Below are 26,643 nucleotides of genomic sequence, written 5' to 3'. Positions count from 1 at the left end.
CAGCAGCAAAAGTGCATTCCAAAGACTGCAAGCTTGGCAAGAGGAAGTCTGCTTTGAAGGAGGAGAAGCACTGGAGCCTGGTCTTCCTTAGCGGGCGCTTTTGTTTAGGGGCAGACTGTCCCTGTCTCTGTCCAGCTTAGGCTCTTGCACTGCATTCATCAACGTAGGAGGAGCACCCTCTTCAAAGGGATTTCCTTTGGTGCTCATGCTCAGACTTTGCGGCTCAGCACTTGACAGTCCTTACATCCCTGTGTCCAGGTAGGTCCGTTGTCCTTATATATTTGCTGCACGGGCGGGGGAACGAGCACAAAGGGGGAAAGGGTCAGAGAGCGCTTGTGGCCATTTCATGGCAGGGCTGCACACACTCAATCTGTCAGTGTCCCAGATCCCTTAATTTAACAGTAGAGCATGTGCTTAAGTGAGCTTTGAAATGAGATGTGGGAGAGAAGAAATTGAAAAAAAGCATTACTCTGTCGAAAGGGTATGATGCAGTATTAATGAAAATATCCTTGCCCAGCCTGGTGCCCTCTGGATGTTTTGACCAAAGCTGTCATTCCCCAGACAGTGTGGCTGCTTTCAGACACTAGAAGACCTGGATGCCTGGATGTGACCTAGGAGGCCAGCTGAGTGAGCCCAGACACATCCAGCTGTCTGGATGAAGAGAAATTCCTAAACAAGAAAAACAATGGAGTGGATCAGGGTTGGGGAGAACCTGTGATGCTCCAGATGTTGCTGGAATTCAGTTCCCATCATCCCTGACCATTGCCATGTTGACTGAGGCTGATGGGAGTTGGACTCCAACATCACTGAGTGAGGGTGGGGGAAACAGATCTCTCTGTGTTATAGTTGTGGAAATGAGAAGAATGAATTTCCAAGGATAACTTTTGTCTAACTTGGATATCTTGACATCTTTTACCCTCTAAACCAGGGCTGGATGTCAAATATATGTTGCCCTGCTCTCATGCTTTATTTTCCTCCTATTTCTTATGTGCTCTAATGGTTTACATACCTCTCTCATTTTAATTATTGTGTTTATCCTATGTAGTATTGCTTTAAGTTGTACAACACATTGGGGACCATGCAGTCGAATTATTGTAAATAATAAGCCTCTGCTCCCAGGTCTCCTGAAGTCTCAGCATGTAGCCCTTAAGAGTAGATTCCCAAGGCCAAATCCAGCCAGTTTTGCAAAAGAAAAAAAGCACCTGTTAAGTTTGTGGAGAATAACAATATCAATGCAGCCTGTGTCCATCTGATTTAGAGGTGGGGAGCCGACACATTGAACATGTTTACTAGTATACAGGGAGATACCTGTTTTGAAGCAAACAATCTGATGGTGGAAATGACAAATATCTGACTTCCTACTTATCCCTTCTCTATTGTCTTATGAGTTTGGAAGCTTTAATGTTTGATGTGGCTAAGGATTCTTAGATGGAAAAGAGCTAAAAGCGTTAAGTCAAGCAATCCCTTCCTGCTTACTGCTTTGGTCCTGGACTCCCGGCTCTGTGCCCTTGGCCTGGATTAGAGTTGCTTTCTGTGGGAAAAGCTTCGGAGTGGGAGCTCCCAATAGCACCTGTGTTTTGCAGGGATGATAAAGAGGCTGTGAGAAGAGATCCATCATAGGCAGGTGCTCTCAGGGGAGAAGAATGTCCCACTGGGCATGGCGGTGAAGGCGCTGGTGCAACAGCAGCGGCCGTGAAACCCCATCCATCGCTTTCTCCCTCTCTCACCTTCCTGACAGCTGCTGCTTTAAAGCCAACTTGTGATCTCCAGAAGGAAGAAGGGCCCCAAGGTGAGATGAGGCAACAGCTCTCCCTCTTTGCACACATAGAATTGTTGTTAGAACAGTAGTCTCGAAAAGAGTCAAAACTGTTTGTAGTGACCCCGGAGACTGGCTCCAACCAAAAAATATTTCACAAAACGCTGAGGCATGTATATTTCATGAGTGTGTTTATATAGTGGATTAGTTGCAGTGCGTAATTGCTCTTATATGGCTGCTCTGTTGGTGAATGCATGGCTGAGAGAGGCTTTTATGAAACCCCGCTCTGTCTAGGCATTCAGCCCTGCTGGTTTCCATTACATATTAGTAGTACATCTTGGGGGGGGGGTACGTTTTTGACTGTATATGTCATCGGTACAGCTCTGATTGTACATTCACTTTATTATCTCTACGGTCTGGGGGCAGGGAGAGGATTAAGATGCTATTTGGCTCTATTCCCTTGTATTTTATGAGCTATTAAAATATGCAGTTTTAAGGAAGTGTGAAATGAGAATAACAATGAACCTGTGAGGGTGGAATCCTCCTTTACGAACCAAGATAAAACTTCCACTTGCAGCCTTGTTGCCTCTCAACTGTGATATGTACTTATTGACCATCTCTATTGGACATTCCATTTTTCATCTTCCAGTCTCTGTCTTTTTTACCTAGGCATTCTTTCACGTGTCTTCTGCGTTTATCTGTAAGGCCAGACTTTTCACAAAACCCTCAGAGCTTATAGGCTGTTGCAATGTTTCTCTCACATTTGCAAACCTCCCAAAGTGTGTGCGTGCAGCAGCTATTATGGTGAGCAGCTTAAAGCAGCCTTCCACGTGATAGCAATTTTGCGTGTAGAAACCCTCAAAGCTTGTCTGCACACCAGTGCTGAACTGAATTTGATTTACCTGACAGCTAGTCTTCAGTGTCTGCTACACTGAATACATGCGACCATCAGTGTACAGGTGCTACTAGATCTAATATTTGATCAATTTACATTCCACCACTTGGAAGAGTATAGCAATCATATACACCTGCTTTTCATGGTCACGACTTGTCTTTCTGTGTACTTCCTTGTCTCTTCTAATGTGTTTCCTCACTTCTCCGGTTTACTGCAAAACTACATGTTAATGCACCCAACTAAACTGTTTGTTTTCCACCTGCTTTGCAGTATTTTGTTGTTGTTGGGTGGGTGGGACTTGCACAATTACAGATTTGCTGCCTGTCCATGAGACCAGAAAAGAAAACAATGGCTTTTATTTAGAACAACTCCTGGAGTGAGCGTTCTTCGGATGTACTTGAGACTGAAATATTAAGCCTCCCCAGCAGATGGCCTGCTTTCTCCATCCTGGAACAAATTTCCATACCTCCTGGATTACAGCAGATAGTTACTTAACAGTAGCAGCCTGGAGACTGCAAGGCCCATTTGTCAATGTAGTTGAAATGTGATGAACACAAAACCTTTGCCAGAGGTTTGTGACTCATAGCTTTTTTTTCCTGAAAATGCCTTTACAGGGAGCTTCTTTGTCCAGTTTACCAGGGAGGGAGAGGTCACAACAAGGACTCTGCAGTCTTGGCTGCCAGCCACCTGGTCCAGGATGGCGAGTGGAGCGGTGCTGCAGAGGTAAAGATGCTGAGTCCATGCCAGCCAGGATCCGTGGAGTAGGGGATGCTCAGAAGGGAGTGGGATTGTTGGGAAGCTGTGCCTGCAGCACATCAAGCCAGATCACACTGCAGAAGGTGACCCAGCACCATGAAACTTTGACACATTACTGGCAATTGCTCCCAGGGTCTCCCTTCTGGAGTAGCAAAACTCATAGGATCTTGAAAGCCTGTGGCGGGGTGGGCAGAGGGAAGAGTTACTTGCCTGCTTGGACTGCACCTTCCTCTCCATGCTGGTGAGGCTCTGTGGTCGTTAATCCAGCCTGTTTATCTTTCAGCAAAGAACCGCTGATGCAGCATCGGGCAGAGCTGGATGGAAGTAGGCTATCTTTGGATTCAGGTAAGGAAACAGAGAAAGCCTGGGATGGAAGGAGGAATCAATTTCCCTGGGTAGGAGGAGGCTCTCTCTCTCCCTCTCTCTTTCACAATGCCTGATGTGGTTTGTAAGCACTGCTCTAAATCCTGGAAGTTGCCAGGGTCTTCATTGCTGAGCAGCTGATTTAAAGGCTCACAACCCTACAGGATGGTGGGGTTAGCTGCCCTTCTAGGAGGCAGCCCTCTGACAGCTGACCTCTTGCACAGACTACCTGCAAAGAAATGCTTTCTTCTTGCAAGGTTTAGTGGCTTGCCTTTGAACAGCATCTCTGACGTCAGGTACTGGTTCAGTGCTCCATGAGCACCTCAGGCTCCTATTGACCAGGTGAGAAGACTATGCAAACTCACTCTCACAGAACAGCATCCAGCTCTGGGTGCCACAATGTAAGGAGGATATTGATAAGCTGGAATGTGTGCAGAGAGGGGCAACCAAGATGATCAAGGGTCTGGAAACCAAGCCTTATGAGGAACGGTTGAAGGAGCTGGGTATGTTTAGCCTGGAAAAGAGACTGAGACGAGATATGATAGCCATCTTCGAATATCTAAAAGGGCTTTCACATGGAAGATGGAGCAAGCTTGTTTTCTCCTGCTCCAGAACCAATGGCTTCAAGTTACATGAAAAGAGATTCTTACAAAACATATGATAGCAAGAGCTGTTTGACTGTGGAACAGACTCCCTTGGAAAGTGGAGGACTGTCCTTCCTTGGAGGCTTTTAAGCAGTGGTTGGATGGCTATCTGTCATGGATGCTTTAGTTGAGGTTCCTGCATTGCGGGGGGTTGGACCAGATGACCCTTGGGGGTAGGCTTCCAATTCAGTAATTCTATGATTCTAGGCCCCAGTTTCTGTTCTCTTTCTCCCATCCCAACTACAATGGAGCCACCACTCCCTGGTCTTAGATTTTGGATCACATGTCTAGTGTGCATTGACATTAAACAGGCATGGTCCTTCCTTCCTTCCTTCCTTCCTTCCTTCCTTCCTTCCTTCCTTCCTTCCTTCCTTCCTGAGACTGTGTACACACTATACTTTTCAACCACATTTGAAGCGCTTTCTTTCCTGAAAAGAACTCTGAGCACTGTAATTTACCCCTCACAGAGTCACAATTCCCAGCAACCCTTAACAAACCACAGTGGCCAGAATTTGGGGAGTGGGGCGGTATTTTGAATGTGCTTTAAAGGTATAGTGTCCTTGGGAGCCGCTAGCTATCTTGTTCCACCCTTGTTGTTCAAGGGACAAGGAGGTGTACGTTGATGCCTCTGATTCTGTTGCTAGCTTCTGGTTTGGAGTTGACTGGGAAATATTCCATGCTGACTTCGCTGACCCAGCACATTAGAAGCTGAGATGAGTACAAGTCTGACCTTTTGCCCTCCATTCTCTAGGAACAATGGCCAGTTCAGAAGGTGAATCAGAAAGGGTGATGGATGAGAGAAGGCATAGCTCTGATAGCACAAACAAGGTGAGCAGCACTAAGGGGACCACTTTACTTTTAGTTGACTTATTCTTAACAGGAAGTTCCCAAGTAGTGTCCATCTTAGGTGCTGATCAGCTCCAGAACTGCTTAGTTTCATACATAGCACCATGGGGGTGGGGTCCCCCTTCTCATAATCCATTTACCAGCTGGAACCTGCCTTGTTCCACCCTAGCAAGTCTTTCCCCTAAAAGGATGTTCCAGCGTGCTCTACATGGAAGGAGACATTTTCTTCCGCCTCTGCTCCTCCCTACTGTGTGAGCTTAGCATCACTGGGGTTCCTACCTGTGTCACTCCTTCCCCTTCTAGGAGAGCCTAGTCCATCACCGCAGGGCTGTGTGTCCTCCTCTACACCTGTCTGCTGCTCTTTTCCCTTTGCAGCGTTGTGCTAGGAAACTCCAAGAACAGGCACTCAAGGAGAGCACGAGGGGCGGGGAACCAACGGTGCACTTTGAAGATAGTGGTGAGAGTGATGAAGGTTGGTGAGTGAGACTTTGCCATGGCTTTCCTCATTTGCCCTTCTCCTCTGGGAGGGTCCCCTTCACTTCTTTTAATGTTATTTATTTACATTTTCTAGACTCTCCCATCCACTTCCTTTTCTGCCATTCACTCTCTTTTGTTTTGCTTCTCCTTCTTTCCAAAATAATTTTTATTTGATTTTACAATTATAAAAATATAATACACATCCATAGTTTAAAAATTCCTCTGAATTTCTGGACTTCCCACCTTCCTCTCCATGGGTTCAGTTGTTAATTTTTTTTCTACCTCATCTTTTTCAGTAATCCCTATTTTTTAATAACTCCATTATCTCCATAGTACCCGGTTACATTACAAGTGTTATTGCAATCCTGCTAATGTTTTCATCTGTTTACAGTGGTTCCCAAGATAATTTTTTTCCCATTCCTTATTAAAGTTTTGGTCTTCTTGGTTCCTGAGCTTCCAGTCAATTTTGCCATTTCTGCATAATCCAACAATTTAATTTACCATTTTTCTCTGGCAGGGACTTTATCTTCTTTCCTGTTTTGCTTCTCCCTTTTCTTCTCTCTTTCTCTCCTTTTGTTTCTACTTGATTTATTTATTTATTACATTTATGTACCGCTTTTCCTCCAGAGAGCTCAAGGTGGCATACGTAGTTCTCCCCGCCCCCTCCATTTTATCATCACAACAACCCTGTGAGGTAGGTCAGGCTGAGAGACTGTGACTGGCCCAAGATCACCCACTGAGCTTCATGGCCAAGTAGGACAAGGGTCTCCCGGGTCCTAGTCGGACACTGTAACCACTATGCCACACTGCCTCTCAGTTCTGTTTCTGTCTCCATCCTAAAAGATCAACACATTCCTTTCTAAGCCCCAAGGAGATTAAATGGAGGAGCGTTTCTTCCGGTGTAGGTCACCAGGAACTCCCCTTAGTGTCTTCCGCACAGGTCTTGTCTTGCCCTTCCTAGCTGCCCTGGTGAAACTGTTCCTCCCTCCCTTGTCTTTCTTCACCCTCAGCTGCTCGCCTTCTTAAACTTCCTTCCTGCTGAAAGTGACAGGCTGTAAACAGCTAGAGCCTACCTTTGTTTGCGTTGAATCCAGGGTTATGAGACAATGTACACTGTTTTGCAAAAGTTAGCATATTTTGCTTGACTTCCAGGTTCAGATGGCCCTTTCCATCATTTCCCCTATATTCCTCCCTTATTTTTTGTTTAAAACTGAGCGATAATCTGTATTTTGAAACTGCATCATTTTTTAAAAAGTGTACTTGCTGCTCTCCCTCCTAATTTCCTTGTCACAAAAATCCTGTATGGTAGGCTAGACTATGAGAGGCAATGATTGGCGCAAGTTAGCCCAGGGAACTCCATAGCTAATCGGGGATTTGAACCCTGGTCTCCTGGGTCCTAGTTCCCCACTGTTTTATTTCCTGCTTTATTTTAGCTATGTCATTCTGTTTGCTTGTTTCATGGCTGAAGAGCAACAGATGGATGGTTTGCCTCTATCCTGAGTGGGAAAAGTCTACATTGCAACTGGTCTTGATCTAGGCTAGAAAGATCTTGACTATAAAGGCCTGGCAGTAGCTCGTATCTTATAAATCTAGTGTGTGGGTGACCTGTAAATCAAGTGCTTTTGACTAACCTCCAACTCAGGGGTCAGAAAACATTTTCAATAGGGGGCCGGTCCACTGTCCCTCAGACCTTGTGGGGGGCCAGACTATATTTTGGAAAAATAATAATGAATGAATTGCTATGCCTCACAAAACACCCAGAGATGCATTTTAAATAAAAGGACACATTCTACTCATGGAAAAACGTGCTGATTCCTGGACCATCCACGGGCCGGATTAAGAAGGCGATTGGGTCGGATCCGGCCCCCAGGCCTTAGTTTGCCTACCCATGCTCCAATTATTAGCTTGCCATAGCTTGGTGTTTTCTACTCAGATAAAGAATGATGTCATGGAGCTCCCATAGTGCTTGATTTTCCTTGTCTGGCTCTGGTTTGGCTCTGTTTCAAGGCTGGTCTTTCTTTACCTAGACCCAGATCCCTCTGAAGATGCGCTGACTACCTCCGCGATGGAACTTTCTGTGCTGCAAAGGCTGGGCCTGCATAGGTAGGAACCTTCCACGTATCTGTTTCTTGTGAGCAGGGAGGGCTGTATGAAGCATGGCACCTGTTCCAAGAAGGCAGCATGAAAATGATCTTGCAGTCAGACGGAAGCAAACTGCTGCATTTGGGATCATGTCGACCCACGTAGACAGTGTCGCAGGACATTGTGAAGCCATGGGGAATCTTACCATATTATTTCCCGACCGGTTCCCTTGTATACCTTGGGCTAATATTGGCACTGCAATCCCTTTGCCCTTCTTCTTGAACAGAAGTACCGGTATTCCCATCTAGATCTCTTTGCTCAGAGTTTTTGCAGATAAGAGGATCAAGAATGCAACATGTTGTGTGTGGATGTCATGAAATCTCTTATGGCTCTGCTTTCTCTTCCTTCGCAGGGTAGCTTTGACAGAGCAGGATGTGGAGGTGAGTTGAGTGCTGTTGTCTCCACTTGGCTTCGATGTCTAGTATCACTTTTGTGTGCCACTTTGAATGAAATATTCTGAGGCTTAGCGAGACCATCGTCAGAACAGCAAATGATCATAGCAACCAGCTTCAGTCTCGCAGTTAATTTTGGGGCCTTGCTTTCCAGCTGGTAGTTAGGCAGTGGCCCTGGCTCCTGTGATGCTCTGACTATTCAGTCAATCAGGTTGTTATTGTTCGTAGCCCGTGGCCATAACAATATTAAATTGCAAAACAAACAAACAAGACAATCCGAGCATGAGATAAAACATCCATGAACTGCAAATTGTCAAAACTTAAAGTTTACCCAAATAATTTAGCTTTCAAAATTCCCTTGGCAATTTACACTGTTTTAAATAGCTAAACTATACACAACAAATTTGTCTACGTTGGTCAGCAGCCTTCTAATTTTGAAATAATTTCATTTACCTTCTTAACAATTCTGGAATGAACAGAGAAATCTGTCGGAACCAAGTTGATGGACTATGCCAAAATGGGAAAAAATGGGAAGCTCAGAAATCAAGAAGACAAGAACTTTAAAAAAGAATGGGGAAAGTTCATAATTTATTTACGAGACCATTGTTAGCAGGTTAAAACATAAGGAGGATTTTAAACACCCTTGTAAAGTAATGGAAAGTATGGATAATTTGGAAGGATAAAAATTTGGATAAGTGTTGATATGCAGTTGTAAATATTACCATCAGGACCCATGGAAGAGATGGGGAGAAGTCAGGAGATTCAGAGTAATTTTGATAGTTAGATCTTGAATTGTTTTTTGTTGTATGTTTACATTTTAAAAAAATCAAGCTACAGTGGTTCCCCGCAAGACGAATGCCTCGCAAGACGAAAAACCCGCTAGACGAAAGGGTTTTCCGTTTTTCGAGGCGCTTCGCAAGACGAATTTCCCTATGGGCTTGCTTCACAAGATGAAAACGTCTTGCGAGTCTTGCGAGTTTTTTCCCTCCCCCCCTTTTTCTAAGCCGCTAAGCCGCTAATAGCGCTAAGCCGCTAATCCGCTAATAGGGATGCTTCGCAAGACGAAAAAACCGCTAGATGAAGAGACTCGCGGAACGGATTATTTTCGTCTTGCGAGGCACCACTGTAATATATAATAAAACCACAACAATAACAAATCTGCTGGTAGGTGAGGGTGTGTGTGCAGTTCCACCCATCCTTGTGTGAGAGTCTTGGTGGAGCACAGCAAGCTGGTTGAGAGCCAGATTGCTTGGAGGAACAGTCCATCTGTGTGACTGATGGGTGGCTGTTTGTATTGTTATTTACATTGTTCTGTCCATGAATGGCTTCATTGTCTTCTTGGTTTTTCCTGTTCATTTTTGTTGAGTGGAAGGAGTGACTGGTGTTAGCGGTTGGTGACTGAATGGGTGACATTCGAGTGATTGGGTGGATGATGTGTTTGTGTGTATTGGTGGGAGCAAAATGGGACAAGTGATACTGAATGAGTAATAGGCATTTGTGATTTGTGCAGATGTCAGGTAGAATTTGAGTCTCACATGTAGTATTTTGCAAGTCAGGGTGTGCCTTGGTGAGAGGCAAGCTGGAGACGGAAGGGATCCCTGACTCTAAAGATATTTTTAAATGTCATTAGTGATTTTATTGTTTTATTGCATTGCATTGCAGTTTTGCCGTTTCATTGTTTGTTATATATGTCATATTTATTGTTTTGTAAATCACATAGAGACTGATTTCAGTATTAAGTGGTATACAAATATTATATAATGCACAATGTTTCCAGTATGGCTGATGCTCTGACTAACCACCTGCTGCCCTTGGCGGGGAACATCCCGCACTCATCCAAAGTTGTCCATAGAGCAAGTGTTAAGTTGATCAGCAGCTCATTGCACACAGTTGGTAAATCTCTACATTCATAACTGCTGATCATTCCCAATCCATTTGCAGCACATTCCAAGGGCCTTGCTAGACAGTATAGCATGGGAAAATGCACTGTTCCCAATATATAGTCAAGTCACATTTTCCCAATAGTTAAATCACTAATTATTATTGCTGGGAGGGTGCAATACTTTCTTCAGCTATCAGGGCGTGTCTTGAACAATTAGGACTTTGAGATGTGCCTGGAAGATGGATTCACAAGACTCCACAGGCACCTGCTTGATGGTCATGATGACGCCAATAACAATGGGCCTCCCAAAGTCTTACTATCTCCACCCAGTGCCCAGCCTGAATGTGTAGACATTAGACTAGAAACAACCGAAGTTGACTGACCAGTCTTCAGGCACAGCCTTGAAGTGCTTCTTATCAGTTTAACTCTCACACAGAGATGTATACACAACTGGCAACCTGATTTGCCCTTCTTCCCCCCCCCCCCGACTGGCTGTTGAGGTGAAACTGAGGTGAAACTGAGCCAGTGTGGTGTAGTGGTTAAGAGCGGTAGTCTCGTAATCTGGTGAACCAGGTTCGCGTCTCTGCTTCTCCACAGTCACCCTTCTCTGAAGTCGCTCAGCCCCACTCACCTCACAGAGTGTTTGTTGTGGGGGAGGAAGGGAAAGGAGAATGTTAGCCGCTTTGAGACTCCTTCGGGTAGTGATAAACAGGGATATCAAATCCAAACTCTTCTTCTCTTCAAGAGCCTGAAAACTTCAGGAATACATTTGCATAAAATTATTAAAATATTTAAGCAAAATTAGATGCTTATTTCTAGAACTGGCCTTCCTTTTCTCACAAACCAGGCCATAAACATTTCCCCTAAAATGCTTTTGTTTTTGCAATGGTGCTGGTGAGTTTCCTTTCCTTTTTTTTCTTTTTAAACCTATGCTTGCATTTGAATGCCGGTTCCTGAGAGTCGTTTGCTGTGTTTTGACCTGCCCCCTTTCTTGGCAGGCAGCTTTTGCACACTTGGCTCTTGCCTTCCGCTGTGACGTGTTCACGCTGAGGCGGCGAGTGCAGGTGGAAGAGCGAGCGAGGAACACAGCTGAGGAGAATATTCAGCATGAGCTTGGGGAATGCCGGGCGATGCTGCAGGTCAGTGAAGCCATGTCCCAAGAACCCTTGGCCATTTGGACCATTCGTTTGCTGCATTCCTCTTAAAACATTGTGACTAAATTTGGCATGAAGGTTCCTGAGATTTTGGTGTTTTGATGCAGTTGGGTGCCATTTTGAATCAAGATGGTGGGCTGAACCTTTCAAAGCCGCACTGATTATTTTGGTTTCTTAGAATTCTCAAGCAGTGCCAGGTATGAGGCTGCTAGTCTGTTGCAAGGTACAAACAGGATCACTGTTTGCTATAAGCACTTTAGGGGATGTGGTGCTTTTTGTTGCTTGTGTCGTGCTGTCTTGCATCTATACAGTACACAGGACATAGTCCAGTGAGTGGTGCTGTCTTCTCCCCTTTACTGATTCTCATGGTCACCATATACCTCTTTTCTCAACATTTTTAAGTGGGTGTCCCTCACCATCATTTTTGCACCCCATTTAGTGTGTCATTTTAAAATTATGTTGCTTGCACTATTCCACCATGGTGCAATTGCAGAAATCTGAAAACTGCAGTTATTTCCGAATATGGTTGGGTGACAGCTGTTGGTAAGCAGCCTAAGTTAATTGCACTTAGTTTCTATTTAAATAAATGAGACTTAAATAAATTAACTTGATCCCATGGATTTTTGATTGTGCCTAATTTCAACTATCTTCATTTTGATCCAGCTGTTCACAGAATATCATAGATATTCACAGAATATGTGGTCCTGTTGGAGGAGAAGTGGGAGGTGATTTTGACGGATTCCCCCTGAAGACCTCATGGCTACCTCTCCACACTATTTCAGAGGTCCCACAATCCTCCAGAGCCATTTTTTCCTCCGGGGGAGGGCAACAACAGAGAGGAGGAATCAGCAAAAACCACCTCCCTCTGCTTCCTTCAGCTGGAGTACCCTGTAAACAGAGTTCTGCTCATGGGAACTGTGGATCCATGCAATTGTCTAAACCAAACCTGATTAAACTGCTGGTGAATATGTCTAATGTGTAAGTAATGATCCATTGCTTGGGATTGCCTTTTTATCAAGGTCTGGTGAAGAACCTCAGTTAGGAGTTAGGCTGATAGTCCAGTTAATCCAATATTTTCCATCTTGTGTTTTATCTCTCCAGAAGCTGGATCAGGCCTGCCTGGACCCCAGGCACAAGGAATTGGTAGAACATTTGCAAAGCACTCTTGCCGTCCTAGAAGGAGCAATTGAACGGGCAACGGGCGCAGCGGAGAAATTAGGAGCTGTCCATCAGGTCAATTACCAGGCTAGGTGGTGAACATAAGACAAATGACTGTGGGCTCTTCTACAAGTGTGTCTTTTTGCCAGTGTAGAACTTAAATTCACACTATCAGTTGTTTTAAAGATTTGCCATAGGCATGAGGAATCCCATTTAGCCCTAGAGTCAATTTCCCTTCTAGCCAACCTTCTTGGGGGCCACATGCCACAGCAAAAGTGGGCAGAACAATTGCTATAAATTTTACCTTTGTACAGCAGGCTAATTTTTGCAAACACTTTCACCCCCCCCCCACAACCCTTCATCCAGACAAGTAAGAGGTGTTTGCAGAGTCCAAGGACACATTCCAGCCAGGCAAAAACACCCAAGGAGAGTGGGAAGCAGGGCTCATGAGGGATGTGACCAAGGAGGGAGTCTGGCCTGTGGAGAATTCTGAGGGCCAGATTGCGTTTGGCTTCTGGGCCTGAGCTCCGCCAACTTACTGTATCGAGATCTTGAAGCTCTTTTATTAAAAGGACTCTTGTTGTTTTCTTTCGAGAGCTGATACAGCACAATGGCAAAGAGAATGTGCTCTGGAGGACCAGGAATTCCTCAGTTTAATCTGCTATTAACTCTATAGGTTATTAAATCTATAGGCAATCCACCACCTCTCACCCGAAGTACCTCCATGGCCAATCTGCCATACAGAAATAAGTAAGCACGCAGCAATATCTCCAGGCCCCTTCCCAAGAGGACTGTGCTGGCTTTTGGTCTCTGAGCTACCTTGCCCCACTGCTTTGCTTTAAACCACCCCTTGCACTCTCTCCCACAGGAGGCCCGCATGAGCCGGGCTGCAGAGGTGATGGTGCAGCACGTCGAGAACCTGAAAAGGCACCACCTGAGAGAGCACACGGAGCTGGAGGAGATGAAGAGGCTCATTCAGCAGAACTCGCGTAACCGGCAGCTGGCAGAAAACAGGGGTGAGGTGGGGCCCGCTTTTGTGCAAAGAGTGGCTGTGCGGTGCCTTGAGATGAAAACATAATGTGAACAAATGCTGGTGTGTGGACAGAAGGGGCACTAGCGGGAATAAGAAGACACCAGGCGCTGGAGTCAGTTCTCAGGAGCAAGTTGCATGGGGCTTTTTTGGGTGTTGAAATGGATTATAGATAACAGCACACTGGTGAAAAGCCAACACTTTGCAGTGCATCAGTTCAGTTGAACTGCAAATACATGAGAGGTGATTCTAGATAAACAAAGCCAGCTCTTTGCTACTGCTTCCACTCTCCTCATAACCCCAACAGAGTCCTTCCCTGGCAACTTGCATCACATGTACCAGTGAAGCCCTTGAAGCTTTGTTCAGCTGCCAGCAGAAGAAGCTGCCTTATACTGAATCAAACCATTGGTCCATCCAGCTCAGTATTCTCTACACCCCAGGGTTTCAGGTCAAGGTTTCTTCCAGCCCGCCCTGCAGATGCCAAGGATTGCACCTCAGACCATCTGCATGCAGGTGCTCCTATCCTATAGGGAAAATATGGGTGGAAAGACTTCATACTTGACTGATATACTTTATTTTTTTTGACTAAGACCCTCTCCCCAAAAGATCTACCAACCAGTACTTGGAGCAAAAGCCATATACAGTGGTACCTCTGGTTGTGAACGGGATCCGTTCCAGAGGCCCGTTCGCAACATGAAAAGAACGCAACCCGCAGTGGCGCGTCTGTGCATGTGCGGGTTGTGATTCGCCGCTTCTGCGCATGTACGTGATGTCATTTTGCACTTCTGCACATGCGCGAGCGGCAAAACCCGGAAGTAACCCTTTCCGGTACTTCCGGGTTGCCATGGGACATAACCTAAAAGAATGTAACATGAAGCGGACATAACATGAGCTATGACTGTAGTTAGAATTAAAGAACAGGGTGCCTTTGTGTACATTATGAGCCTAGGAATTTGTTTTCAGTACCTCACAGTCCTGTCAAACAAAGTACTTTCCTAGTTGCCCTTTCTGTACTTTAGCAGTCTAATTTATGACGGGCTTTTTGTCGTCGTTGTTCCAAATATTTTCCATTATATTATGAAATCATAAATTATCCATATTATCCACAAATTGTCCAAGTTATTGCAGATTATCTGCAAGTTGCTACTAAATTCCAATCTACCTTCTGCTCAAGTGTGCTCTAGAGCATAAAGCAGTTCAAGGCAGATGCAGTGATTGCCTTTATGAACATGGGAGGCCTTCCCATAGTCAGGCCATTGGTCCATTGACCTCAATGTTGTCTACACTGACCAGCAGCATCTCTCCAGGGTTTCAAACTGGAGACTTCCCCAGCCCTACCTGGAGATCCCAAGGGCGGAACCTGGGACAAAGCGTGTGCCGTACCACTGAGCTACAGCCCTTCCCCTGTTTTTGTCTCCCTAGACGATAGTGAGCAGAGACTGAAGCATCCTCCATTGCGAATGTTCCAGCAGGTAAAGTGACAGGGTGGAGGTGGGGGACTGTGTGCATCTCCTCCTATGTTTCATGGAGCACAGGACCTGTGCTGCTGCTGCTTTCCCTGAGATCATGCCAGAAGGCAAATGGGTCACTTTGGCCCTTCAAGTATTGTTCAGTTCCATGAATAGCCCCTTTTACAAATGAGCTCTTGAGCAGAGGTCTACCTGCCCTAACCATACTAGCTAGATTTTTTTATTTTTTTTTTGGTGGGGGGTGTATATGCTAATGGGACATCCAGTGGATGGGGGAGAAATCCATTCAAAACCAAAAGGCTTTCAGTACAGGTGACCCAATATGTTAGTTATTTTAATGATACTACATGTTAATAACATAAAATGTAACAGAATCAAATGTTTTAAAATGCCTGCTGCTTGTTTCAGTTTCCTTGCACTCATTGACTTAATGCAGCAAAATTGGCTTCCTTGTGCCTGAGCAACTGGGTATAATATTACCTGCAGACTTTCCCGTATATTCCATAACCCAACATACCACAAGTCTCTTTAATGAAAGCTGAACATTCAGGGAATATGCATTCTTCGCAAGCCTCCCTGTAACTACTGCTCTGCTAACTAGGATTGTTCTTCTATGTCCCAGGGATCAGCTCGTCGTAGAGTCAGCATTGCAGTTATTCCCAGACAGCTGATGGTAAGGAAGCTCTCCCTCTATGATGAGCTTTTTGCAATGAAGGATATGCCTGATCTTCATTGCTTGCTGGTTTGCAATGCACCAAAACACAGTGACGTCCCACATTCCAACTGAACTGCCCGTTATGCATTGCACAAATGTGTCTAATTCCGCCTGGGCACATTCTGGAGTTCCTCCATGAGTTTATTCAAATCTAAGTTGAGATCATTTTTGTATTGCCTGAAGCTGGAAAAGCAAGCTTTTACTAAGCCATGTTTATTAAAGCTTACCAGTATTGAAGGCTGTGTAATTCCTAAGTGCCATTGCAATGCATGATGGGAAATGAATCTGTTCATTCCCAGTCTGTTCCAATTCCCAGCATGCACCTTTAGGCCTGAAAGTGACCTGAAAACTTTTTGGTAGTGATGATCTGGTAAATATGTTCTTATTATCAATTTGTTGTTTTACATTGGTATGCGTCAATCCCATTCATTTTTTGGACATTGTTTCCACAGCACCACATTCAAGACCAGCCTTGGGTTGCTCCAAGACGGGCAAGTTTATTGAACATGTGTCCTGATTTGCTTGCACAATATCTGCAAGAAAGTTATATGGCGCTGCCATCAAGTGGTAGTTATCCCACAGTTCCAGTGCTTTTCCCTGTCACTTTTCTTACTGCAAAGTTTTTGTTTTAGCACAAGAGCTCTGTATTGCAATGTGCCCACTTTCACGGGGGTGAGTTATGAAGGTGTTTTTTATTCCATGAAAGACATATGCTGGCATCCACTTGAACGGGTGAGAGGTCAGTGCAAAAGTGCTGACAGTCTGGAAGCGAACTTAGTTATAAGGATTCCAAGTTCTGTTCCAGATGCAATATATGCTATACTAACAAGCCTGGGGCAACAGGACACTGTGCAGGAGTGGTGCCTTCTCTCCTGTTGCTGCAAGTTTGCCTATTCTCCTTATCCACTGGCTGTGAAGCTGAACTGGAAGAGTTTGGATTTGATATCCCGCTTTATCACTACCCGAAGGAGTCTCAAAGCGGCTAACATTCTCCTTTCCCTTCCTCCCCCACAACAAACACTCTGTGAGGTGAGTGGGGCTGAGAGACTTCAAAGAAGTGTGACTGGCCCAAGGTCACCCAGCAGCTGCATGTGGAGGAGCGGAGACGCGAACCCGGTTCCCCAGATTACGAATCTACCGCTCTTAACCACTACACCACACCTTCTTTACATTAGCTTCTTCAGGATTAAGCAGAACTGCTATACACAAAGGAACTAGCGTCAACAAAAGGGACTGGCTGGCAAAAATGAGAGAGAAGTAACTGCACATCATGCTTTTGTCTGCTTTCAGTGTCCATGTGAATTCACGTGACTCACTTTTATCTGAATCTTTGCTTCATGCGGCTTTTTGTTTTCATTAAAGTTAACAATCACTGGCAAAAGTGCTTTGTGCCAGCCTCTGAGGCTTCTAGTGAGCTACAAATTCCTAGCAGCACTGTTAACCACAGGGAATCAGCAGCCATGAGTCATCCCCACACCCTCCTCCTCAGATCCTGGGATTCAGAATGCCACATTTGGAATTCCCTTTAGTTACTCAAGTTTTCAGGCTTTGAGGGCTAGGAGACTCCCGACTGCCAGTATTTTGTGGGAGGGATTTTAAGTGCAAACTGGGAAATTATAGTTTCCACAATTTAAGTGGATTAAAGTGCTCTCACTCTAGTGTGGTAAATCCAGTTATAATTTTGCAGTTAGGAACATGATGAGGAAATTAACTGAAAAGTGTGGAGTGAATAAATAATTAACAGGAAGATGTGTAAACACCCTGCAAGAAAATCAGGATGGATGCTCATTGTTTTATAACCACCCTGCAAACAAATCAGAACAAATGCTCAATAAATATTGGATATAATTTAATCCCCGTGTAAGCTTTGTACCAAGAGACCAGTGTTCAAATCCCTGCTGAACTTAACAGGTGAACTTGGGCCAGTCACAACCTCTCTGTCTAACCTACCTCACAGGGTTGTTGTGAGGGTAAAATTGGGGTGTGGGGTGTGTAAGAACCATGTACACCACCAGGAGCTCCTTGCAGGAATGGTGGGATGTAAGGAAATAAAAATTCCAAAAAATAAAATAAATAAGTTAAGCTCTTGGGTTAAGCTCTGGAAAAGCTCTTGGTACTACCAAATCAAAGCTGTAGTTCTCAGAATAGTGCAGTTACAAATGGCTCACGCTCCATTATTCTGTTGATCCAGTTTTTGATGCTTGCTCTGTTTGAATTTTGTTGCTTTCCTCCAAAGAGCCCCCCCCTTCTAGTCCCCAGAAGAGATGATGCAAGTCGCTCAAGGCTTCCCAGCCTCTCTTCATCTTTTGATCACAATCTTCCTTGATTCTTATTGCAGCACTTTCACAGCCCTGAAAATGAGCAGAGCTCTGAGGGGGAAGCAATTAAGTCAGTGGCAGTGGAGGAGGAGGAGGTGGAGGAGGAGAACCCAGACAGGTAGGGATGGGTTGATGCAAGAGGCAAAGCTTGATTCAAGTGTGCGGAATAGCCTTGCTTGGTCCTTGGCATGTCCAGTGTGGTAATCTTATAATTTCCTTCCCACAGACAACCCCACAGTCTCCAGGAAGACTCTGCTGACAATTACTTTCTCCTGCATGCAGCATCTCCCAGCTTCTCCCAGCAGAGCGTGGCAGGGACAACCAGAATCGAGTATGATGTATTATTATTATTATTATTTATTAATTTTGTGTAACACTTTTCATCTGAAGATCACAGGGCGGTTCACAACATAAAAATGCAAAATGTGAACACAAAATATGTAATAAAACAAGTATAGTGGACGCTCGGATTGCGAACGTGATCCGTGCGGGATGCATGTTTGCAACCCACAGCGTTCGCAACCCGCAGTGGCGACTCTGCGCATGTGCAGGTTGCGATTTGACGCTTCTGCACATGCACAAAGTGCAATTTAGCTCTTCTGCGCATGCGCGACCCCCAAAACCTGGAAGTAGCCCGTTCTGGTACTTCTGGGTTTTGGCGGGTCCATAACCTGAAAAAATGCAACCTGAAGCGTCTATAACCCAAGGTATGACTGCACAAAACAAAACCAATAACCCCCACTCCAACAATCACATTTAAAAGGCAATAGGATGCCTGGTTGTAGACAGAGGGCAGCAACAAACAGGAAGCCACTGCAGAAAAGGCCCATTCTTGTGTTGCTGCCCTCTGGGCTTTTCGTGGAGGAGGCGCATGAAAAAGGGCCTCACATGTTGTAGACAGAAGCCACTACACAGAAGGGAAAGCAGTGTGATCTCTGCCTCCTGGAGGGAGAATCTGGCCTCTTTAAATGAGAGCAGACATCTGAGTGATGAAGGCATCAAACTACGAACTGAGACCCAGGGTTTGTTTCCCAGATAATATGTTTTGGCTATGCACTGTGCAGCAGGCATTTTGCTGCAAGTGGATTGCTGGTTTCTGCAGCAGACAGGCCCATGTTTTAAAATACACACACCTGGGAGCTCCCAGCACATGTACACAGGTGCTGTGAGGCTGCCACTTGTCAGTCACACTCCACTTTATTTGATGAGAGAAACACCGGTATGCCTGGGTATTGCCATGTAAAGTGAAGCTGTTCTTTGTGCCAGGGGACATGCCAGTTAGTCTACCTCTGTATCAGGGCCCATCTCCAAAATGGCTCTCGGTCTTCTTTAATCACCTCCTTGGGAGGACAAATATATTTTAGGCTGAGTCAATCTGCTGTGGCAAAGATGGGAGCCCAAAGAAGCTCCTTGAGTGATAGATAGACTCCATTTCTCTGAAGTTTCATCCAGCATTACTAGAAATGTACTCCATTGCTAGCTGAGCTGTGAGCCTCTTTTTCTGGGGTTAGTTGACCACTGCAGGATGCACACTGTCTTTCTTCTCAGGAGGGAGTCAGAACTTCGGTGCAGAAGCAACATCAGTAAGACTGTAGAGGAAGAACTCAAAGAGGAATCAGGCATTGAGGAACTAGATGAAGAATGTGAGGAACTGAGGGGAGAGACGCTTCTGTAAGTGAACAATGCTTTCTATGCTTGCCATCCATAGGATTGTTCTAGCCCTTCTCCACATGGGAAGTTTTCTTTGCAGTCTGAACAGAACTTTCTGTAATCCACAGTTTTGGTTGCCATATCTCAAAAAAGAAAAAGGATATTGTAGAGCTAGGAAATGTGTTCTATTGAATTTAGGGTGTTCTGTTGAAACAGATTGGCCAGAGATTTGGAGCGAGACAAAGGGACATACTCTTCCTCACATCACAAAATTAGTTTATGGAATTTGTTGCCACTGGATGTGGTCATGGCCCCTCTCTTAGGTGGGTTTAAAAGGGGGGGGGTGAGACAAATTCATAGGTGGGAAAGTCTATTAGTGGCTACTAGTCATGAGGAGAAGATTCAGAAGCAGCATTGCCACCAAATGCCAGCTGCTGGGAGTAATCTCAGGAATGGGCTTCTGTCTTCATGTGCTGCTTGTGGACTTCACTGAGGTATTTGGATCGGCTACTGTGGGGAAACAGGATTCTAGTTTGGGTGGATCTAGCAGGCCTGTTCTGCTGTATTTTCATTTCTGGGAATTCAGCATTCTGTGAGGAACTATTTTTGTAAAAGAAATGTAAAATGTTTAGCCTTTATGACCATGGAATTGATAAATAATACAAAAATGTGTGTAAATGTGCACATTCAGTATAGATTGCAGAATTCAGCTGTTTCAGGAGGGATGTATAAATTTGTGTTTGTACATTTTACATTTTACATAATTTAGTGTTTCCTTAGTGTTGTTAAAAGTACTCTCATTCTTATGAAGGCTACAAATAATGGAAGCCGGAGCTTACTGGGCCTAGCTTATGGCAGGGCATCAGACTGATAGTTGACTGACTGCACCAGGTGATTATTTTCTCTCTTTTTTTTCCCTGGCAGGTGCAAAGGATCTAAAATGGAGCTTTGCAGAGCCTGGTTCTCCATGCCCACCTACTATTGGGTTTTGTTGTGGCTGTTTTTTCTGGGGGTTGCTTGCCTCATTCTGATCAGGATCCTGGAGCTGCAGAAACAATACCCATTTACAACCTCTGATTCTTAAAGTCACATCAGGAGCAGAATAACCATGCCAGGACTTTGCACCATCAAAATCCTGGACAGTTTACTTCTGAAAAATAAAAATAGAAAGGAGGCCCTGTTTCATGTGTGACCAGTGAACACTGCCTGGGATGTGGTTCTAACAGGCTGGCTGGTGCGAAAAGAGCCTGGTCTCCAGGCGGGACTTCATCTGAATCCGAGAGGTGATTTTAGCTGCTACTACTCCATTGGTGTCCTCAGCATAAGCCCAACAAGCCTAACAGTTGTCTAATAGAGATAATGCTTGCAACTCTTCAGAGAACTCCAGCTAAGACATTTCTTCTATCTTTGGAGGTTAAATATCCTTCAGAGTCCCTGTGAAGTGGCAGGTATATTAGAACATTAGGTTTGTATAGCGTTGTTCACACTGAGGTTCACCAGAGAGCAGTTTGGGACTATAGGGCTCAGACCACCTTTGTATCTTGCTACTTCATTTTAGCACTGCTCAGTTGAAATCGAATCTCATATTTATGGCCTGGCATGTGAGTAACCCTAAGCCAAGCCATAGCTAAATATGAATGAGAAGTTGTGCAGGTGCACCGTTAGAAAATTGCTTCACTCAGGGCTGCTGACAGCGGGGTATTGGGGGTATGCATGTACCAGCAGGAACCACAGATTTTTAATTTTCACTTTTTAAAAAACATGACTTTGGCCCTCAACAGACAGCAGCATTGCTCAGGAGGCTTGTTCGCTTAATCACTGTTGCTAAGTGACGGGAGGAAAGAAGGTTGACCACCCCCACCAGGAAAAACAAGCTCTTTATTGCTGCTACCGCTGGCATGAAACACTACTCCAAACCATGGCTTCTCTGTCAGTTGTGCAGCAGCAGCAGGAGGAAGCAGCAAAGCACACTCGCATGCTTGCTTGTTCACTTAGCTCATGGTTAGGCTTACCATTATATGCAAACAAGGCACGTCAGCAGTTTTCCTGCGCTTTGTTTAAAAGGTTGCCCTCAGGTTTTGTTTGCATTGCAGCAGCAGTATGGTAGAAGCACATCATTGCAAACATTGCTCTGCAAGGCTACAAAACGTTTTTAAAGAATCCGTAGTGGACTTGGATCATTTTAGCCTCCAGATCACCTTACCAGGGGATCCTCCTTAGATGAGGTGTATTACTTCAAAGTGTGATAAAACGGCCCTGTTGTGTTTGGGGAGCCCTCCTGCTCCTCCTGCTGTGAGTGGGGCTCTGAACTTCTGCTCCCGAATGTACCCAGACGTGAACACGGAAAAGGATTTGTTGTACAGTGACAGCTGTTGCACGGTCGTAGTGCATACAGATGGGTTGATGTGTGGCGCAGCATTTCTCTCCGCCAGCAGGTGGTGCCGATGCCCACTCAGTGCAGCTGAAGGGCATTGCTATGAGAAAGGGTATTAACTTCCTCATTCACTGCTACAGTGGTACCTCGGGTTAAGTACTTAATTCGTTCCGGAGGTCCGTTCTTAACCTGAAACTGTTGTTAACCTGAAGCACCACTTTAGCTAATGGGGCCTCCTGCTGCTGCTGTGCCGCCAGAGCACGATTTCTGTTTTCATCCTGAAGCAAAGTTCTTAACCTGAAGCACTATTTCTGGGTTAGCGAAGTCTGTAACCTGAAGCATATGTAACCTGAAGTGTATGTAACCCGAGGTACCACTGTACAATCCTAATCGTAATTATTTGGGAGTGTGCCCCATTGAATTCAGTGGGACGATCTTCTGAGTAAGGATGTAGATGGCTGGTCTGCAAGAAGGAAAGGAGAAGAGGGCGCCTCTCTTCTGCCCAATAAGTGCCATTGCGCCAATAAGGAAAAGACAATAAAATTGGATGGTGAAGCAAGTGCTCATCTTTTGTGAAGCACAGTGCCTCCTGCTCCCGTTTGAAAGTCAAAACAAAGCTGGATTTATTATCTAGGAACATGGGATGGAGGGGGGGAGTTGAAAGAAGGATGCAAGGCAACCCTGTAAGAAGTTGTTTAATGTGACAGGTGCTGTTTACCTCAGGAAAGGATGCATGCAGAGGACAGGAAGAAAGCCGGGAGAGAGTCAATATGACCTTTCAGGAGCACTGACATGTGTCTCTCCCGCAAACACAACACACCTTCCTTCAGTTGCAATCTGGGACCGTGGGTGGTGGAGGCTCAAAAGCATGACTGTTAGAGACTCTCTCTCTCTCTCTCTCTCTCTCTCTCTCTCTCTCTCTCTCTCTCTCACACACACACACACACACACACTATCAACAATGCTCACCAAGTTTTGTATACAGAGGGAACGATTATTACTCCACCCAGAACAGTCCCGTGCCCAAAGGTTGTGTGCCTCTTAGGAAACTCCTCCAACCAGCTCAGTACTATGTACACTGACTGGCAGCAGCTTTCCAGGGTTTTCGTACAGGGAACATCCCCAGGCCTACCAGGAGAGAAGCTTGGACCTTCTGCATACTAAGCAGATGCTTTTACCAGAGCTAAAGGTAAAGGTAAAGGGACCCCTGACTGTTAGGTCCAGTCATGACCGACTCGGGTTGCAGCGCTCATCTCGCTTTATTGGCCGAGGGAGCCGGCATACAGCTTCCGGGTCATGTGGCCAGCATGACTAAGCCGCTTCTGGCGAACAAGAGCAGTGCACGGAAACGCCGTTTACCTTCCCACTGGAGTGGTACCTATTTATCTACTTGCACTTGACGTGCTTTTGAACTGCTAGGTTGGCAGGAGCAGGGACCGAGCAACAGGAGCTCACCCCGTCGCAGGGATTCGAACCGCTGACCTTCTGATCGGCAAGCCCTAGGCTCTGTGGTTTAACCCACAGCACCACCCGCGTCCCTCTTTTACCAGAGCTACAGCCCTTGAAAAGCAAAGTTAACAGATTCAAAATCTTTTATAGGGCCAAACATGGCCAACTAGAAAAAGAGATGATCACAGAATTGGAAAGGGACCGCAAGGGTCATCTAGTTCAATCCACTGCAATGCAGGAATTGCAGCTAAAGAATCACAGAAGACCTGCCTGTACTTCTGGCCAGAGGGGTTTTCAGGTGCTGCAATCTGAATTTGGCACACCTGGCAGCAGCAAGGGCTAAGGCAGTGGTGGTCAGACGTTTTTCTCTAGGCCACACTTTTGGAATGAAAATTTGTTCGTGCCGCACTGAATTTTTTATTGGAAAACAAAAAGAAACAACTCCTAGTTGAACACAGAATACAACAATTTTATAATATGTTCATGGGACATCCAGAAATTATAAAACAATGCAGCTGCATAATCATACTGCTACTGAATATAGCTACTAAATCATTCCTAAAATAAAATATTGATTGTCCTTGAATCTTCCTGCCACACTGGCCGTCCTCTCCTGCCACACCAGGTTGGCGTGCCACATCCTCTGAGAGCCACTGGGCTAAGGAGACTGTCCCCTGGTGCCGAGTGCTGTTAGTCCAAATGGCAGATTGGGAGCTTAAAAGATTGTTGCAGGTGCTGACACAATTCAACAAAACAGGAACCTTCAAGCTAGTTGGTACCTCATCCCTCCTTGCTGTACTTCCCCTCTGCCTCTGGTCGGGCACTAAATCAGCGAGACAGGAAACCACCATCTAAATGTAGCCTTCAGGCAGAGAACGAGCAGATAACCAAGAGGAATATGAAGATGTGAGAAGAGAGGGGCATTTGCAGCAAACGAAGTTGATGCTGAAAGCGGCAGATGACGCAGGTGAACCTACAACTATATTTTTAAATAGCATGTTAATTTAATGGGTTGCCTATTCTTGTTGTAACGTTATGAACTGAATGTTCTTGTAGCATTTTGCACCACAGCAGGGCCAGCTGTACCATGGCACCCCCATAGTTAGCCTGCTGCCTCCCGGTGGAGGCCATTGCCATCGTTGAAATATTATTCAGCTGTCCTGTTGACTTATGTACCTGGAACAGTGAGGGCACTACCATGTCCTTTGCCTCAGGCAGAAAATGACATGAGCCAGCCCTGCACTACAGAAAACAGAGGTGCTTTATTTTCTTTTCAAAGCTACTTATGATCATATATATCCTATTGTCTTTTGATTGTGGCAACACAACCAACACACTGTGTATGCATGTGTTTCATTGCGCAGCACATGCGAACACCCAGGCCCTGCAATTCTCAAGCATCACCACAGACGAGCAAAAGGCGGTGTGTGGTGAAATCGAGGTGGGATGTCACTTCATGCATGTCATCAACCCATCCAGTGGATCAGGATAGCATTTCCTGTGCAGCCACCACACATGTATGAATCAGCCCTAAGGAAAGGGCAAGTAACGCTTAAAGGAATTTCTCCCCTCCCTGCTCTCTGGTCACAAGTGACGCTGAATTTCCTGTCCCAGACCACCGGTCCCGGATAAAGTCGGAGGGGACAGGATGAAACACCCTCGCTGAAGCTAAGCCGATCTGGGATCCCGACGGTGCCTGTCCTGGAGGCTTCCTGGGAGTCCTTTGCATGCTGGCTTGAGGACTGTGGAAGAAAGGTAGGATATAAAAAACGTTGCACCGGCAGAGCGTTTTGGGGGCAACTCGCTTCCGGTGGGAGCAGCGCGCATGGGCAACACGTGAGGCCAAGAGGGCTTCACTTTTAACTCGACATGTGTGATGGCTACACTGCAAAATAAAATAAAATAAAATAATAATAGTTGGATCGTACATCCTAGGCTCCTCTATGCTTTATGTCAGCATTTGTAAACGGATCCCACGCTAAGCATTCGCGCATTTATTTGTTTTTCCAAAAAAAAAAAAACACAAAAAAACCGCCAGTGAAGGGTCGTATTACCCTCGCTTTTGGATTATCTCCCTTGCTGCTGCAGTCGTCTTCAGGTTGCACAAGAAGTTTTTAAAGTGCCCGGGCAAGAAGCTCCGCCTCCGGGCTATGTGGCTCCGGCAGACTCGCAGCCCGAGCGCGCGATGCTGCCGTCCCCTCTCCTCCGCCCTGCGGAGCCGAGGGAGCAGTTGAGCCGCGTTTTCCGATCCAGAAAGGCAGTGAAGGGGGGGAGCAGTCTGCTGGGGAGGGGTGTCTCTTCCAGCAGCCTAAGCACAAGCCACTCCTAGCGGGGAGAAGCCGAGGAGCCCCGGCGGCGGAAGAAGCGGAGCGCAACCGGGAAGGAGGAGGTAAAGTGGCGACGGAGCCGAGGGGCGCCCTCGATCGCCAGCCGGGCTGCGTGCTCGGCAGCCCCCGAGACCGGCGCTATCGCTGCGCGCCTGACTCACCCGACCGGGCAAGGCGGGCACAACGGAATTGCCGTGCGCCTCGGGTGCCAAGGCTCGACGGGTCGGTCTAAACGCGCGTGTTCGTGGCAAGCAGCCGCGGCTCAGCCTTGGAACGCGAGAGCCAATGGCAAACCCGGGGTCCCTCTGAGCATGTACAGAGTGCGCGGCTGCCCTTTTCTCTTCTTCCTCCCTCCGCGGCCAGTCATAACTAGGCCCTCTTTGGGTATGCGCTGAGCCGTGGGCGCGAAAGGTAGAGGATGCGGGAAACGGCTTTGAGAAGCGACCTTACGCGTGGGACCAGGAGCTCAAAAGAGAGGGACGCCCCTGCGGTCGGAGCTTTGGGGAGGACAGAGCCGCTTGCAGCTTAAAACTTTGATCTGGGAGGGGGAGGGGGTCCCCGCCCCGCTGGCTTCCAAAGCAGCAGAGACTAACCAGGAGATATTAGGGCGCGGGTGTACCCCATTAAAAGTGTGGGGGAATCTTAGCCCCTGGGGGCTCGGGAGGGGACGGGTAGGACTGCGGGCTGATGGTTGATGGGCGGGGCAAGGGTAGCCATAGAAGCGCCCAATAAAAGTGCGTGATCTGCGAGCTGCGCCCCAGCATTCTCTGCGACCTCGCAAGGGATCCTCTTGGATCCTGCGGTGTGGATGATTGAGGGCTTGGAGCCTTGGACCATCCCTGTTGG

The 26,643-nt window shown here is 46.1% G+C and overlaps 2 protein-coding genes across 5 annotated transcripts in view; both read left to right on the top strand.

The window, feature by feature from the left end:
* The first annotated feature begins 297 nt into the window (after nt 1–297).
* LOC307219248 (inositol 1,4,5-triphosphate receptor associated 2-like) lies at nt 298–22,561 on the top strand. Of its 3 annotated transcripts, XM_079982286.1 has the most exons (16): nt 298–1,789; nt 3,266–3,374; nt 3,691–3,752; nt 5,166–5,242; nt 5,636–5,732; nt 7,765–7,840; nt 8,232–8,259; nt 11,152–11,292; nt 12,409–12,540; nt 13,334–13,481; nt 14,918–14,967; nt 15,587–15,637; nt 18,018–18,115; nt 18,224–18,328; nt 19,546–19,668; nt 20,572–22,561. In XM_079982286.1, the coding sequence occupies exons 2-16, from the start codon at nt 3,349–3,351 to the stop codon at nt 20,729–20,731; spliced, it is 1,374 nt and encodes a 457-aa protein (XP_079838412.1). In that variant the 5' UTR covers nt 298–1,789; nt 3,266–3,348; the 3' UTR covers nt 20,732–22,561. The 3 variants fall into 3 exon arrangements, with proteins under 3 accessions (XP_079838412.1, XP_079838413.1, XP_079838414.1); XM_079982287.1 differs by lacking the exons at nt 298–1,789; nt 3,266–3,374 and adding an exon at nt 1,944–3,222; XM_079982288.1 differs by lacking the exon at nt 298–1,789 and having other exon boundaries at nt 1,944–3,374; nt 5,636–5,736.
* Nucleotides 22,562–24,832: 2,271 nt separating this feature from the next.
* MICAL1 (microtubule associated monooxygenase, calponin and LIM domain containing 1) overlaps nt 24,833–26,643 on the top strand; it is a 47,353-nt gene continuing 45,542 nt past the window's right edge. Inside the window, exon 1 of one of the 2 annotated variants that reach the window (XM_079982510.1) lies at nt 24,833–25,225. The gene's annotated coding sequence lies outside the window, so the exon portion shown is untranslated. Of the gene's footprint in view, nt 25,226–25,655; nt 25,860–26,643 lie in introns of those variants that run through there. The other variant, XM_079982509.1, reaches the window with a different exon arrangement.

Source organism: Podarcis cretensis, assembly GCF_951804945.1.
Source record: "Podarcis cretensis genome assembly, chromosome: 6".
Taxonomy (NCBI): domain Eukaryota; kingdom Metazoa; phylum Chordata; class Lepidosauria; order Squamata; family Lacertidae; genus Podarcis; species Podarcis cretensis.
The sequence above is the reverse complement of the archived record's forward strand: the minus strand, read 5'-3'. Positions and strand labels throughout refer to the sequence as shown.